General features: G+C 37.5%; 1 protein-coding gene across 3 annotated transcripts in view; it reads right to left on the reverse strand.

Moving 5' to 3' along the window:
• LMO7 (LIM domain 7) overlaps positions 1 to 14,745 on the reverse strand; it is a 132,137-nt gene that overhangs the window by 88,741 nt on the left and 28,651 nt on the right. For all 3 annotated transcript variants that reach the window (XM_053935442.1, XM_053935443.1, XM_053935441.1), the window contains exons 2-3: positions 7,996 to 8,066; positions 4,150 to 4,219 (exon numbers count right to left, since the gene is read on the reverse strand). In XM_053935442.1, coding sequence (XP_053791417.1) covers positions 4,150 to 4,219; positions 7,996 to 8,066 — 141 coding nt within the window. The remainder of the gene's footprint in view (positions 1 to 4,149; positions 4,220 to 7,995; positions 8,067 to 14,745) is intronic.

A 14,745-nucleotide genomic window follows, 5' to 3' on the forward strand; every position in this document is an offset into this window, starting at 1 on the left:
TGCTTTTGTTAAATATTCATTTTATTTTTACCGCTCCTACTACGAAAGAACTGTAATCAAAATAATTTTGCAGGATCTGAACACAGCAAGATTTATCAATTTGAGTAATTTTCTTTAAACACCATCTCTGGTTCACAAAAAAAAAAAAAAAAGTGGATCTTTAAAGTAAGAAAGTGCAGTTTGCACTTTTTCTACTGCTCATAATGAAATCTCAGCTTCCACAATCCTCTGACCTTTCTGTTACTCTTCCCATACCCACCAGAAACACCTGAGCTCTTCAGGACCTGCTATTCTACTGGTTTGCTTGCCCCTCTGCTATACTGGGAAAAAGTATGTGCACTGCTCTTTATACAAACTGTATTTTAGACAGTCTGAAATATAATCAGAAATTAAATTTTAATATTCCAGAAACTATTTTAGTGCAAAGATCCTAAATGGCATTTAAAAAAAAATAGTCAAAATTAAAGCACAAAAACCCAACAACTACATCCCAGTTAACTCCCTTCAGGAAATCTATGGGAACATCAGTGGCTCCAAAGTCTGCCACGTGCTGTTAAAAATCAACTTGCTGCAAGTGGCAACTTTCTACACTACTGCTAGAGTTAGTATTTAGCACCCTGCAGCTGGTACACCTCACTGTCCAGGAAACCACCATAAAAGCTGCATGGACATTTCTTCAGTCACCTGTCCTGACCACAGCTTCCCTACACCCACTCTGGTACTTGTCTTACCCCCAGAAGTTCCATTTTCCAAACTGGAACAGAAGTGAACAGGCAAATGCAGCTAAGATGATGGCTACATCTCACACATATGCCTCAGGAGAGAACTGGAACAGTGAGGCTAAAGCAAAAAGTTGTTTTAGGGATACCAAATTATAGCCAGATCCAACTCTTCTTCCCAAAGAGTTCTTACAAACCCTCCCAACACAAAGTGCAGCCCAGATTTCCCATGCCATGCCAAGCTGGGGAGAAGTTAAAACAATTTTTGAGCTTTCCTGGTACCAATTAAGCATTTTTCATTAACTGAATACCAAGTTTAATTTCAGTATTTAATCCTCAAAACACATATGTTTATTTTTCCATTCCATCATGATTAGACATGAACCACTGCAATCCACACCTAAAAATCACTAGGCAGCAGTATAATCAAAGGTAAAAGCTAAGGCTGAATCTGAGTTGTGTAAAATGTTCCTATTAACATAAAGTCCCTATTAGACCTTATGATAAGTAAGGTGTCATAAAAGAAAACAAGACATAACAAATCAATAACGCATTGACTTCATTAAAAGCAGCATCTCACACTAACTCAAAGCAAAAAAACTCTAGCACACAATATCCCATATAGAACAGAATGTTTCATTATTCCTATAGGTCTTCACTTACTATTTTACTGAAACAGTTTGTTTTCAAAATAACCATGAACGTGAGATAGTGAGATAAAGTGTGATATAGAAGTGAGATAACAAAACCCTTCTGGAGAATCAACCAAAGACATCTATTCAACACCATATTTCTGTACTGCTGAAAAACCCTGTCAAATAGTTGACATGAATACAATGCTTAAACATCACACTTATATGGAAATAAAATATATTAACTCCCTAGGGAACAAAACCAAAATTCAAGGAATTCCTGGAGGGGAAGAAAAACAAAGGGGAGGGAAGGGGGGGGGGGGGGGAGGAGAAACAAGATGTCTTTCAAACCATTTGTTTCCTTCTGATAATCAGACTGCCACAAAACCCTCAACATCATTGGGGGTTTGTTTCCTTTGAATCAGAAAAGTCAGGAGAGAAATGGATGCTAATTAGGCGATAAAGGCATAAAATGTTTTGGAAATGGACTAAAGGATATAAGTCTAGAGGAGCATGAAGAAGCTGTAGAAAGAACATGATCAGATCTCCTTTTGTTTTAGAAAAAAACCTTGACATCTCTCAATATTAAAATTTCCATCTGGATTTAAAGAAAAAGACAGAAAAAAAAAAGAGAGAAAAATGAGAAACAGAAATTCACCCCTTCCAACAGCGATTTCTAGATCTCAAGAAAGCTTGCTGGGGACCAATTAATGTGAGACTCAAAGGCTTTGAAGACAGCAGAAGTGAGAGCCACAGAAGGATATGTAACATTTATGAAGCCACAGAAAATACTAGAAGCAAATTTGTGGGAGAAGCAACCTACAAGCAATGAAAATATTTCCAGAACATGTCAAGCAAGCCTACCATCGAATCTCCTAGTAAGCTTTTTCTATCTCTAAAACCTATCTTTCAATCACAGTATCCTGAGCCTGTCAGGTATCAATGTCTGCTTTCTTATAAATGCAAATCCACATATTTTTTAGGGTTTTTTTTTTTTTTGTTTGTTTTTTTTTTTTTTTTTTTTTTTTTTTTTTTTTTTTGAGTTTTACATGCTGGGATGAAACCTGGGCTCTTCAAAGCTGGTATAACTGAGAAGGTTCCTCTCAAGTCTGTGAAAACCAGTCTTCAACTATTGTCACCATAACCACCATCTTCTGAAACCATCACAATATGATCTTCTTAATTGTTGTCTTCTGAAACTGAAGTGTTTATGTAAAACCTTTTCCACAGGTTAACACAAAACATCAGCTTTCTCAATTACTATCTTTGTGTTTTAACAATAACACTAGGTGAGCCTGATTTACAAGAAGCATTCACCTTTCCACCTCTTTATTTTTGAGGATTTGTAGGAACTAGAAACAACTTCAAGAAACAGTAATACATTACAAGTAAGATATAAATTACACACCAAATGAATACTCTGCATTTTTACATCTGGAAATAAAAAATGCATATAAAAACAAGAGTGCCTGAAGTTATTATTCAAGACAACACTTAAATCACCACAAAAATGAAATCTAGCTTATGGTTTTCTGGTTTGAATCTAATGGCTACTTCAGAGGCTGTGTAGACAATCAAACCACTGATCAAATAACTGTGCTGTCCTCCCCAGAATTATTTTGGTTTAATTTTAATTCTTTTGTATGCCTCACAGCAAAAGAATGTGCAGCAGTCTTATTCGCAAGCCTAAATACCTGAGCTTGTCTGAAACAAAGGCAATTAATACTTTCTACATTCATTTGATGTGGAAATGCACATTCTCAGCTTGTGCAATAACTTATGGCAATTTAACCTGATCTTATGACCTCCAGCCAAGTTAACTACACTTATTTTCTAATGAGCAACATGGGTGACCAGCAAAAGCCAATGTTTTTTTGGCTCATCCCATTAAAACATATAAATAAAAGTATCTAGAAAAGTTTTGCATTCTACTCCTACTAAGAAACCAGGTAATCTTCCCTAATGTTGATGTTGCATGTTTGTCATAAGGTGGGATCTTCCATTTGTCACAGGAATCATGCATATGTCCCTATTCACCCTGGATCTTTTAATATGGGACCAATGGCATTTGTGACAGGACTAAATAGCCTTGATACCCTAAATGACATGAATAGCCAACAAGGTTGTCATAGTGAAAAAAGAGATTAAGGAATCCTTTGAACTCGTTTGCCCACAGAAGGGTTTCTGATACTAAATGGCTACAAAACTTAATCTAGTCTCTGGGCAGCAAATTTTCCAAACAGCATAGAGAAAATCTTTTACATTTCCTGTGAAAATTATGACATACATCTCCCACCTCTACCCCCAGCAATGTGATTTACAGCCAAAACATTGGCAAATCCCTCAGCTGAAGCCTGAAGAGAGATCTTTGCATCATCAGAGTTATTTTAATGCAGCTGAAGCTTTGCTGTGGGTGGAGTGAAACAGGTTCTAAAAATACTTTAACTACACAGAACATTTCCTACTTTGCCCATTCCCTAAGAAAGGGATATCGGAAGTGGCTTCTAAATGTAAAATAGGATGGTGGCCTTTAAATAGAGACAAGTAATGCCACAGAGGTTTGTGCACAGGAGCCAGTGCTTGATACATCTGGGGATGATGAAGCTTGATGCAGTGACAGAATGACCGAAGTTACAGATCCAAATGACAGATTAGGTTTCCTTTGTGGTCTAAGATAACATAGAAATGGTACAATTTTGAATAAAAAAATGAAAATTGAGCTAAAATTTTGAAAACTCGTTAAAAACAAAGATCACTTGGTTTATACACCAGATGTTAGATTCAATGCCATTACTTACCAAGCCAGCTATTGGAGTTGGCAGACGATTGATCTTCTTAACAATGCCAGGTTTGATCTTGTTAATCAAACTAAAAAAAAGAAGTCATATTATTTTCTGTTAAATAATTTACTGTACTTAAGCATGAGCATCAATGCTTATTAAGAAATACTTTGCATGTGGTCTTCACGAAACATGATTTGAATGAGTTTGAGCTGAATCTATTAACACTCCCAAGAAGTGACAAGTAAGAACAGATTGTAGAAGCAAAAATTAAACAAGTCACACACAAAGAGGTTTCTGGAAACAGCAAAGCGAGAAAGAAAAGAAAATGCCTGAGGAGGCGTGGGCAGAAAAGGATCTGTGTTTCTACTACAAGGGTGGTGATGTTAAATAGACTCAAATTTCCTATTTATAGATTTTCTTCTCATAAAGGTTCTGAGCAGATGTTAAAAATGTACCAGAATGTTGATTTTCAGAGTTCAGTGTGATAGCACTAATATTCCTGTAAGGAACTCAGTTTTCATAATGCTACCAAGTCCAGTATGCCGTGTGCAGCAATCATTTTGGCACGTAAAATTTACGTGCACAAGTCATTTTCCATCTCAGTCAGAAGAGACTGTACCTGATATCGCTCTTCACATAAAATTAATAATTAAGCTGAGAAGATAGGACAGGCTAACACATCATTGTTGAATACATAAGCCCAAATGCATACCTTATCCTGCAGTGAAGATGAGGCACAGGATTCCTTTCAAATTTATACCCAGGTTTTCAATAATGGAGGTAGGGAAATATTGTAGTTCACCAAATTACACATTGGACAAGACGGTCAGTGGAGAACAGGGACTTCGGGACACCCTGCAGACTTCACCTGCCTCTATACCTTCGAAGATTTTTTTATTTGCTTTCACTTCTTGTTGCTGCTTGTCTGGCCAGACCCTTTACCCCACACAAAGCATTAGCAAGGCTTTGTGATCTACCCACAGCAGTGCAGAAACAAGAACTGGAACTTAAAACTCTGTATGGGGGAAAAGTGTCTTTTGCTCAAGCAGCAAATATATTTGGGAAATAAACACAAAGAACAGTTTACCCCTATACACTGGAATGAAGGATACATTTCTAAATCTATGCAGAAAAAAAAAAAAAAAAAAAAAAAAAAAAAAAAAAAAAAAAAAAAAGAACTGCAGGTCCTGAGATTTTTCAACAACACTGAGTTATTTAGCAAACAAGACACATTTGATTACTTTTCCCACACAAAAAAGTGGTCTGTTGAGGTGTAATTAAAAAACTATTTGCATTCCTCCCCTGTTTTTTTTTTTAATTTTTAAATCTTCCAAATGCATAATTTTTGATTTGTTTTACTGAAGAACACGAAGTAGCATGTTACCAGAAAAATTGCAGTGAATTTCTTTCTCTAGTGTATGCACACTAGAATTGGCAAAATGTAAAAGGCTTTATTTCGTCAACTACTGATCACTCAGTCAACATGTACACTTACTCATTGAGAAGGACAAACAAACTGACTGGATGCTATAGGAATATGTGGTGCAAGTAGAGGTCTTATCAGCTATTGTTTAAGTCAGATCTACAATCTACAGAGATAATATATCCACCTAAATCAGCCATGCCACAGGTGAACCAAGGAAATGGACAATGTAATTTCTAGATTGTCTCAATTACTTGAGATCTTGCACTATATTGCTGTTGGTGAAAACTGGACATGTGAACATTTTTGCCATCTGCTCTTTCCTGTTTCTACAGAATTTCTATGAAAATCACTCCTCCTTGGACTTCAAGTATGTCAGATTTAAAATTATGGCACAGGAGAACAGCTATTTTAGTACAACATAATAGGGCATCTTTTCCTTTAAAGAAAGTTGCATGCCTCCTAAGGCAAGCTGCTCAGCTGAATGTCTTGGGTTGCAATGCAAGATGTGGCTGGGGGTGTGTATTCTACTGCCATCTGCTAGAACCAGGTGGGGCAGTTATCTTCTGTTAATGGGCCACTGAGTGTCACTGCATGATTGATAAAATTACATCATTCCATTGTGAGAAGCCCTGCCCAGAGGGAGGAGCCAAGCATTCCTACCTGGATAAAATCTGAGACATGGAACACAGGCAGCTTTTTCCCACCAGATTCCCAGAGGGGCAGCTTTCTTTACCACTGGATTCCCAGAGGAAGACCAGGCCCATCTACACCACCACTGGATCTTCAGAGGAAAACTCCACCCTTCTACAGGAACACTGCTTCAACAGAACCACACCTGTCACTGCAGGAGGACTGCAGCCACAATTTAATCAGACTGCTACCAACACCCTGACCCACAGGGTGTCAGGTTATATTCTGACTCTGTCAGTGTTGTTTTCTGTTACTCCATTTTAATTTTCCTAATAAAGAACTGTTATTCTTACGCCCATATCTTTGCCTGAGAGCCCCTTAATTTAAAAATTATAATAATTTGGATAAAGGGGGTTTACAGTTTCAATTTCAAGAGAGGCTCCTGCCTTCCTTAGCATACACCTGTCTTTTCAAACCAAGATACTGAAGAAATTACAGGATATTTTTCTTGCATTATTATTAATTACAGATAAATTTTACTGACTTGCATTTGGCAGATGGATCCTCATTCTCTTGCCAAGTAAGTGTCAACAATGAAGATATCAAGATTAGTATGTATCAGTCAATAGCCAATTCTTAAACATCTGAATACAATATATACATCCCACTACACATATACATTCTTATTAAAAGTAGAAACTATTTTTATTACCACATTCACTCTCATTAACATTTAATTACGTAAGTAATGAAAATAAAGCATCCAGCTGTACAATATTATTGAAAATTAATTCATGCCCCATATCACAGATAACTTCAGAATCAACTAGCAAGGTAAGATGGGAAGACAAAGGGTCCAAAGCAAAATGAAGGCAGGGACAGAAAGTATGGCAATACTCACAGAAAGAAAAAAAATTATATAGAGGAGAAGAAGCTCAGAGAACTGAAGTTTCACAAATATTTTCTGAAAGTTAGCTTTGCTGAACTGATTTTAGAGTGGCTCTGAGATTTGTGGGTTTTTTTGTTTGGTTGGTTTTTGTGGGGGTTTTTTTGTTGTTGTTTTTAGCATCCCAGGTAGTTCTCTAATGAGATTTCTCTTGCACTTGTGTTCTAATGACATTTACAACTGCTGTTCCTTAAAATATTAAGGGATTAGCACCACTTTCAGTCCTGGAAACCTGTTCCAATAAGTACCAAGATATGCGGATGAGACCTGTTGAGTGGACATTTTACACCTCTGACTCAGTAGCAACGAAACCAGGCAAGTCTCATCATTGCCAAGCCTACAATGTATAAGCACAACAAAGTTTCTTACAGAAAGTGCTCCAAAACAAGCTGAGTGTGAAGTTCTGTGAAAGGAATAGGTAGTTTCAGGATTTATAGAATCAACACTAAAGGGCAGGGATGGAGGACAGAAATCCAAACCCAAACAACAACAGTGGGTATAGGGGTAACAGAGTGCTTTGATCCCAGCCACAGCCACACCAGCTTGCAGGAGCTGAAGGGAAAGCCCAGAGATATCCTGGGCATTATAACCAAAACCATCAATCAACAACAGCATGATCCTCTCAGTATTCCACAAAGAAGTGTGTGGAACAAAGCACAGAACATGTGGATCTGGAAAGAATATGTCCAAAAGCTGCTTTTACTTCCCATGAAAAACAATAGTTATTGAAAAAAAAAAAATATTTACTACAAAATACTTCTGGCACTCCAAAAAAACCAAAAAAATTCAGAGGCCAGGAAGGAAAGAGGTCAGCTGATGTTAACCTGAAGGGTTTTTATATAGGTATGTCAATACTCACTCGCACAATAGGACTCCATTTTCTAGAGCTGCTCGAAAGTCTTCAGTTTCAAAGCTTTGCCTGGTAACCACCTATAAGAATGAGAGTTGAGAATTAATTGGACACACAGACAAAAACAGGACTAGCAAGAGAATCTTAGTAGTAGTTTTATAAGCAAACAAAAAAAAAACCCTGATTTAACACTTAGTTCATATTATTATTTTCTTACATTGATTTCAAAGATGCAAGTATTTAAAAGCCAGTTCTTCATGCCTCAAAAGAAGTCAGATCCAACATCTTAAAATAGTTTCCTCTAGTATAAGTCAATCTTCAGCTAAATTCAGTGGGAATACTTATTATTTTCTAAAGCAATACCAGTGACATTGAGAAGCATAAAAGAAATTTCAAACAAAAATGCAAAAGAGAGAGAAAGTCTTTTATCTCCTACTTCATGTTACAGCGTGTATACTCATGATATCTAGCACAAAGTATTTTAATAGCGGGTCTTTTTCATGCCACTTGCACCTAAGGCAGTGTGACTAAAGAACCACTCCAAGTCTGCATTACCACGTGCACATCAATTCCCACTCCTTGGCAAGTGGCAGGACTATACTAATGGGACTCATTTGTATATTCAGAGTGAAAAAGCAGTGAATAAGAACAATGGTGAATAAAGGACTTAAAACAGCCAAAAACAAAAGACTTGACTACAAGTTTTCAGCAAAGTAGTTTTCAAAAAATACCCCAAAACCCAAAAAAACAAAGTATTTGCTCAAGCCTATACTCACTTGGAGCCACTACTAGATCCCCCCTGTGCATACACTCCCTGCAGGGATGAAATTTGACAGTTTTCTTCTAAAAACCCAGATTAATAACCCACATGCAAGTCAAAAAAGGACATATTATTCTGCCATCAGTCCAAAAGAGAGGTTTTATGCCAGCTGGAAACAGAAATCACATACTAGGAATTGTATTTATTTGAGCTTAGAGGTCACCATGCTCAGCCACCAGCTATTTATGAACTGCCCTTTGGGGATCCTGACCATCCTTAATCCTGTGCAGGAGTTCAGACACACAGTTTAAAGTGCTGTGGAACCTGCATGCATCCAGAGCAAAGCTACTGGTTACCACAACAATTAAGGAAATTAGTACTAAAAAAAAAATTATTTGTGCTTGGTAAAAAGTGCAAAGGAAAGGATGAAGTTCTTTTAGAATCTGTTGATTTATTACATTATCAGCCTAATATTTTTTTTTCTAAATTCCAAGAGGGATGCACACTAACACCAGAAATCCTACAAATTAAGTAATTAGCTTTAACATAGGTTTTCTTTTCATTCAAATGCTATAAGTTAAAATGCTATGATGCTATTGAGAAGAAAATTAGGTATGACAAATCTTCTTCTGTGTTTAACGTTTTTTTTCTAAAATATAACAATTAGTAACAAATAGAAAATTAATGATGGCACACCAACTCAAGATAAGAAAAAATTCAAAATTCAGGGAAAGAAAGGATGATAGTGATTCCCCTAGGAGAACTGCACTTTATACAATATTCATATAACAGTCTGTTCCTACAGAAAACTAGAAGCTGTATCTTAGAAATATAATCGTCTATAATCACTTAAAAAACACAGAATCTGAAAACTACCCTTATCTCATATATGGTATGGTATTTTGTTTCCAAACCTTTATATTTAGTGATAATAAATTTTAGGAAGCTAGCCAATGTAACATAACAGCATGGAAACCTTAAAAATAAATATTTATGTTCCCTAGGTTATAGAGAATACGAGAAATAGGAATACCTAGTTTAATATTATGCCTTTCATTCTGCAAGTTAGAAATTTAACATTTACATGTCATACATTAGAACTGTATTGTAGTAAGGGCTGTAGGTCTGGAATCTAACTTTACAGCTATGTTTCAAACTCCAATCAAATTTTAAGAATACTAAAGTTATTCTTATTTTGGAGTTGTCACTGACATCTACAGGACTACACAGTCAAAGTGTTTGTGTTTATAGAGAGTTTACCGGCAAGTCACACATGCAATAGATGATGAGGTATTCCCTCAACAAGAGTTGGACCCATCCCAAAATCCTCCAATGTCTTATATACCCACAATCAACCTTCACAGTGAAATCCATCCTTTAAAAAAAAAATAAAAGTTCTAGAATTGCAGTATGTAGCTAAGGCCCAAACTCCTCAAAAATCTTTCAGAGGAAGACAAGGAACATCTGCTACTGAAGAACTGAAGACAAATTACACTTCAGAGTAGCACCTCTAGAACACAAGAATGCCACACTGCAAAGCATAATCCTGTTTCCTTGAACAGCCAGAGTCCAATTTGAGTACAAGGCTGTAAATGCTGCTATTAGACTTGCAGACCTCTTAAAATTACATTAGAAGACATTACACTGGAAGCATTTTGACTAAGCTATTTGTGCAGCTGCTGCAGCAATCAACACTGATTTGCTATACAGGATGGAACTGTCAGAACAATCTTGTGACCCACTGATTTTGACAACTACATGGTTTGTTGATATTAAAATAAAAGCATTGGTTCTGCCAAGTTAGGTTTCATTAATATTGACTTTCAAAGGATAACTAATAATTAAGTAATTAGAAGGTATTCTCAAAGAACAATTTAACACTGGTGCATGAAACCAAAACATTTTCCAAGTTGCACAACAACTTGAATTTGTTGATGTCACAAAAGTAAGTGCTCCATTTTAAAATCTGCTTTTGTACAAAGACTGAGGACTTTTCTCATTATGGACTTTCATCTGGCTTATACCCAGTGCAGAGCTTCAAGCTCAGCTGTAACTATGATAGTCTACCCAGGAAACAGGTATCATAAAAAAAATGCAAAGACACAGACTGCCTCAGAGTTCCCTGGCTTTTAAGAACCTAAATAAGACAAAGTGAATTCCACCCTAAGATACTACATCTTCAAACTATGTCTATGATTTCTGAGTCACTGTTTGTTCATTAAAACTGCTTATACTGGGAGTGGTACTCTTATGTAATAGGCAGAATTGATTTTGAACAATTCTTCAACCACTTAGCCATGTAAGCCACCAAATAAAAAAGAAAATACCTTACAAGAGTGATTTCTATATATCTTTGAACAACATTGCTTTCCAAATGATACGTCTCTTTTCTTGCCTCCATTCAGCTGAATATATTCTGCTTCTATCACTGCTTTTTTGATAGAATGAGAGCAATGACATAATTAAAGTCTATATCATAAAATCAAATTTAATTACTGCTATAAACCAGTTTAATTTTGTTTTTGAAAGACAGAGTCCCCGAATACTTTGGTAATTTGCAATTGCCAGGTCCAACTAATTTTCTTCAGAGTATGCATATCAAGTCTCTATTTAAATGTAGACATTTTAAAAATGCTTACACGCAGAGGGCTAGTTTGTTTTCAGTTTTGCTGTGATTCCTGTAGCAGGAGACAAATCAAGAAGAAATAACCAAAGATCAACACTTCTGAGCATGGCACGACATCAAAATCATCATGGACTGAACAAAAAAGCACATAGCACCGAATATGCTGATTATATGCCCAAGTACCAAAATAATCATTGAGTACATTTCTTTGGCTTGCTATACTGGAGGCCAAATATAGCTGATCATAAGGCAGGGCTCCTTTGCCTTACAATTTATCCCAAGCTGAAAGATTCTTTCAGTGTTAATATAAAAAAAATACTAAGGGAGTCCATATCAAGCTGTTTCCATGGTTTACACAGCTTTGAATGGCTTTAGCAAAAATGCAGCTCTACCACAGGCCAGCCGATGTTTACCACCACACGTAACTCAAAGCAAAGGGACTGGAAGGTTTCTCAATTTAACTTTGCTGTGATGGAAACAGCCAAGCTGGACTCTCCCCATCCAATGCAAGAATCCTATCACATACCCAGGCATGCTGGCTGACCAGTTCTCCATCTCAACAGCATTAGCTGCCCAGAGACAAGGAGGCAGTGCTGTACCACACCCAGCCTGCAATCTCAGCGAAACCTTGGCACAGGTATTCGCCATCCAGCCTGCTCTCTCCACCTCAGTCAGAGCTCCTCTGCCACCCTGCCTTTAGACTACAGCACCTCACACCATGCAAGGTCCCTGTGTGCCAATTTGAGAGAAATGCTGCTTGCATCAGCTTGAAGCACACAGCTCCCTAATACAAGGATGTAGGTTAGGGATGGAAGGAATATGCAAGATACTGAACTACAGATAGTAGCAACTGTCTGAAGAAAGGCTTAAATCAGAATCTCATTGGGGAAACAATTACTCAGAGGGCAATTAATCAGATCAACACTGATCAGATCAATTTCAGGTCCCCAGCATGATCTGCAGCAAGAAAAGACAAATTTTGCGTGCTGAAGAGAGGACTGGCTGTCTTTTGCAGGGAAGTGGGACAGTGATGCAACAGTGATGCAATGGTGCCATCCCCAGTACAGAATTCTGGCTACACCTGCCAGTTCCTGTCACAATGCCTGCCTGAGCAAATCACCCCACATACATATGAATGTCTGAATTCCTACCTTTCCAATGGCCTTTCTTCTCCCTGCCCATTACCAAAAATCTGGATCAAACTACATGGCAAATGGCTCCATCTTTAAATAACCCCAGCACTGCATTCCTCCATTTACAGAACTCCTTTGGCTATAAATGCCTTCATGCAGTAAAGAATGGTACTGGTCCTGCAAGGTGCATAAGGAGATACATTGGCAACACCCCAGCCAGCAAGCAAGCATGCAGGCAACTCCCAGTGTGCTGGCATCTGTACAGCGTGACCAGGTCTGGAAGTAGATTCACACCACGTTTTCAAACAGTGTTTTGAGTCCACTGCATTTTATATCCAATTGTCAAAACATGTCATACCTCAGCTTGAGAGATTTTTATAGTCCATCACAAAAGAAGAGCAATATCAAAAAAAAGAAGTAAAAAAGGCAGTAAGGACTTTTTCCCTCTCCTACATTCAGATTCACTACCTTCCCTTTTCATGGCTATTTGCAGTTCAATTTAAATGCCATGCAGTACATAAGCTTGTGTTTGAATAGCTTCTGTGGTAGCTACCAGAAAATGCTGTCATTATGCTTTGAAGTAAATAGCTTGTGCTGCCTGGCATTTGCAGTCTTCCTATCCAGTCATCTCCTCCCAAATTTTTAAATCTCCTCCCTCTTTTTTTTAAAAACAAACAAAAAAAAAAAAAAAAAAAAAAAAAAAAAAACAAAAAAAAAAAAAAAAAAAAAAAAAAAAACCAAAAACCCCATAGCATTGCCTCAATTTTCTCCTGTAGTAATTTTCTTTCTCCAAATCCCTCCCAGAGGGCATAGGGTGGTAGGAGCCATATTTAGAGGGTTGCTGTACACAGTCTTGAACACAAGTTGAAAAATCAGCCGTTTGGGTAGAAAACTTTTGGTGTTGCAGCCCAATCATAGCAATGACTAGATTTCTCAAGGTCAAGCAGTAGAAAAGAGCAGCTCATTTTTGAGGAGAGCAGGATCTGTCTCCCTGAATTTTGAGCCCCAGAAAAAATGCACAGAAAGAATGGGCATTCACAGCTCCCATCCACAGGAAAATACTATTGGCATTTCATTTCTAGTAGCAGCAGGGATGCCAGGCCCAAAGCAGGCAAGATCACTGTGGGAAAAATGCTGCTGTTGTGGGAAATATGCTGCTATCTTCCTTCTGATCAACAATTTAATTCACAGTCCAACAAACTCCTGAGGGGTCAGGCAACAAGCACTCAAGAATCTGGTACCCACAGAGGCTCTCCCACTCAGCTCTCCAGCAATGAAAGGATGACACTGCCCAACCTAACCTGCACAAGGGTCAAGAGCAAGACCTAGGTTTCTACAAAAAAAAAAAAACCTCTTAATTTAAAATTCCCACAGCTAAAACCCATGACAGGCATGATTCCACTGAGGAAAAGAACTGTGATGGCTGGATTAAGAAAAATATCTACAAATAAATGTGTTGTATAATCTAACTGAATGGCAAAAATAAGAAGGGGGAAGGAGATGAATATTTTTGCCATTGATCACTTATGCTGGACCATGTGAATGTCCCTCTATCTCCAGAACAGTAATGTTTTTCAATTGGAATAATTCACTCTCTGTGGCTCAGTGCAAGGCTGTACTCCCCTGTTTAACCCCATACCCCAAATCCCTAGGCATCATTGCATTTCAAAGAATGTAGATATTTTTCAGTCTTCAGTCCAAACTGCCTTTGATAGCAAACCAGAACAGATATTTATAAAAGGAAATGGTTCATTATTGGAAAAAAATTCTTAACTGTTATTTTCTATCATCAACATAATGATGGGGTCCTATTGTGGTATGCCTTCTGGACAAACATACCAAGACTCCTGAAATAACACACAGCTACATTCTTAAAAAAAGATGAAGAAAAACAATAAGGGGTGAGCAAGAAGGGAAAACATTACTGGTGTAGTAGGTGTGAAAAGCACAGATTTACGCTCATCAGATGCTTATACTCTGCTTGTTTCAGCTTTTCTGTCAAATCACACATAGAAACCCAATCTGAAGGATGAATGCAAAGTTTTCCTTTCAATGGTTCGTGGAATGCTTGGCTTGGTGAAACAATGCTGCAAAGAGAGCAGGGATAAACATTTGGGATCAATCCATTCAGTCAAGCTTTTCCCCCCACAAACAAGATCATCCCACAAAGGAAAACAAGATGAATAAGCCTACTGCTGTTTATCCTGATGACTGCACTGACAGTTATCAAACTAGGAAAA

Source organism: Vidua chalybeata, chromosome 2, assembly GCF_026979565.1.
Source record: "Vidua chalybeata isolate OUT-0048 chromosome 2, bVidCha1 merged haplotype, whole genome shotgun sequence".
In the NCBI taxonomy this organism is placed as follows: Eukaryota; Metazoa; Chordata; class Aves; order Passeriformes; family Viduidae; genus Vidua; species Vidua chalybeata.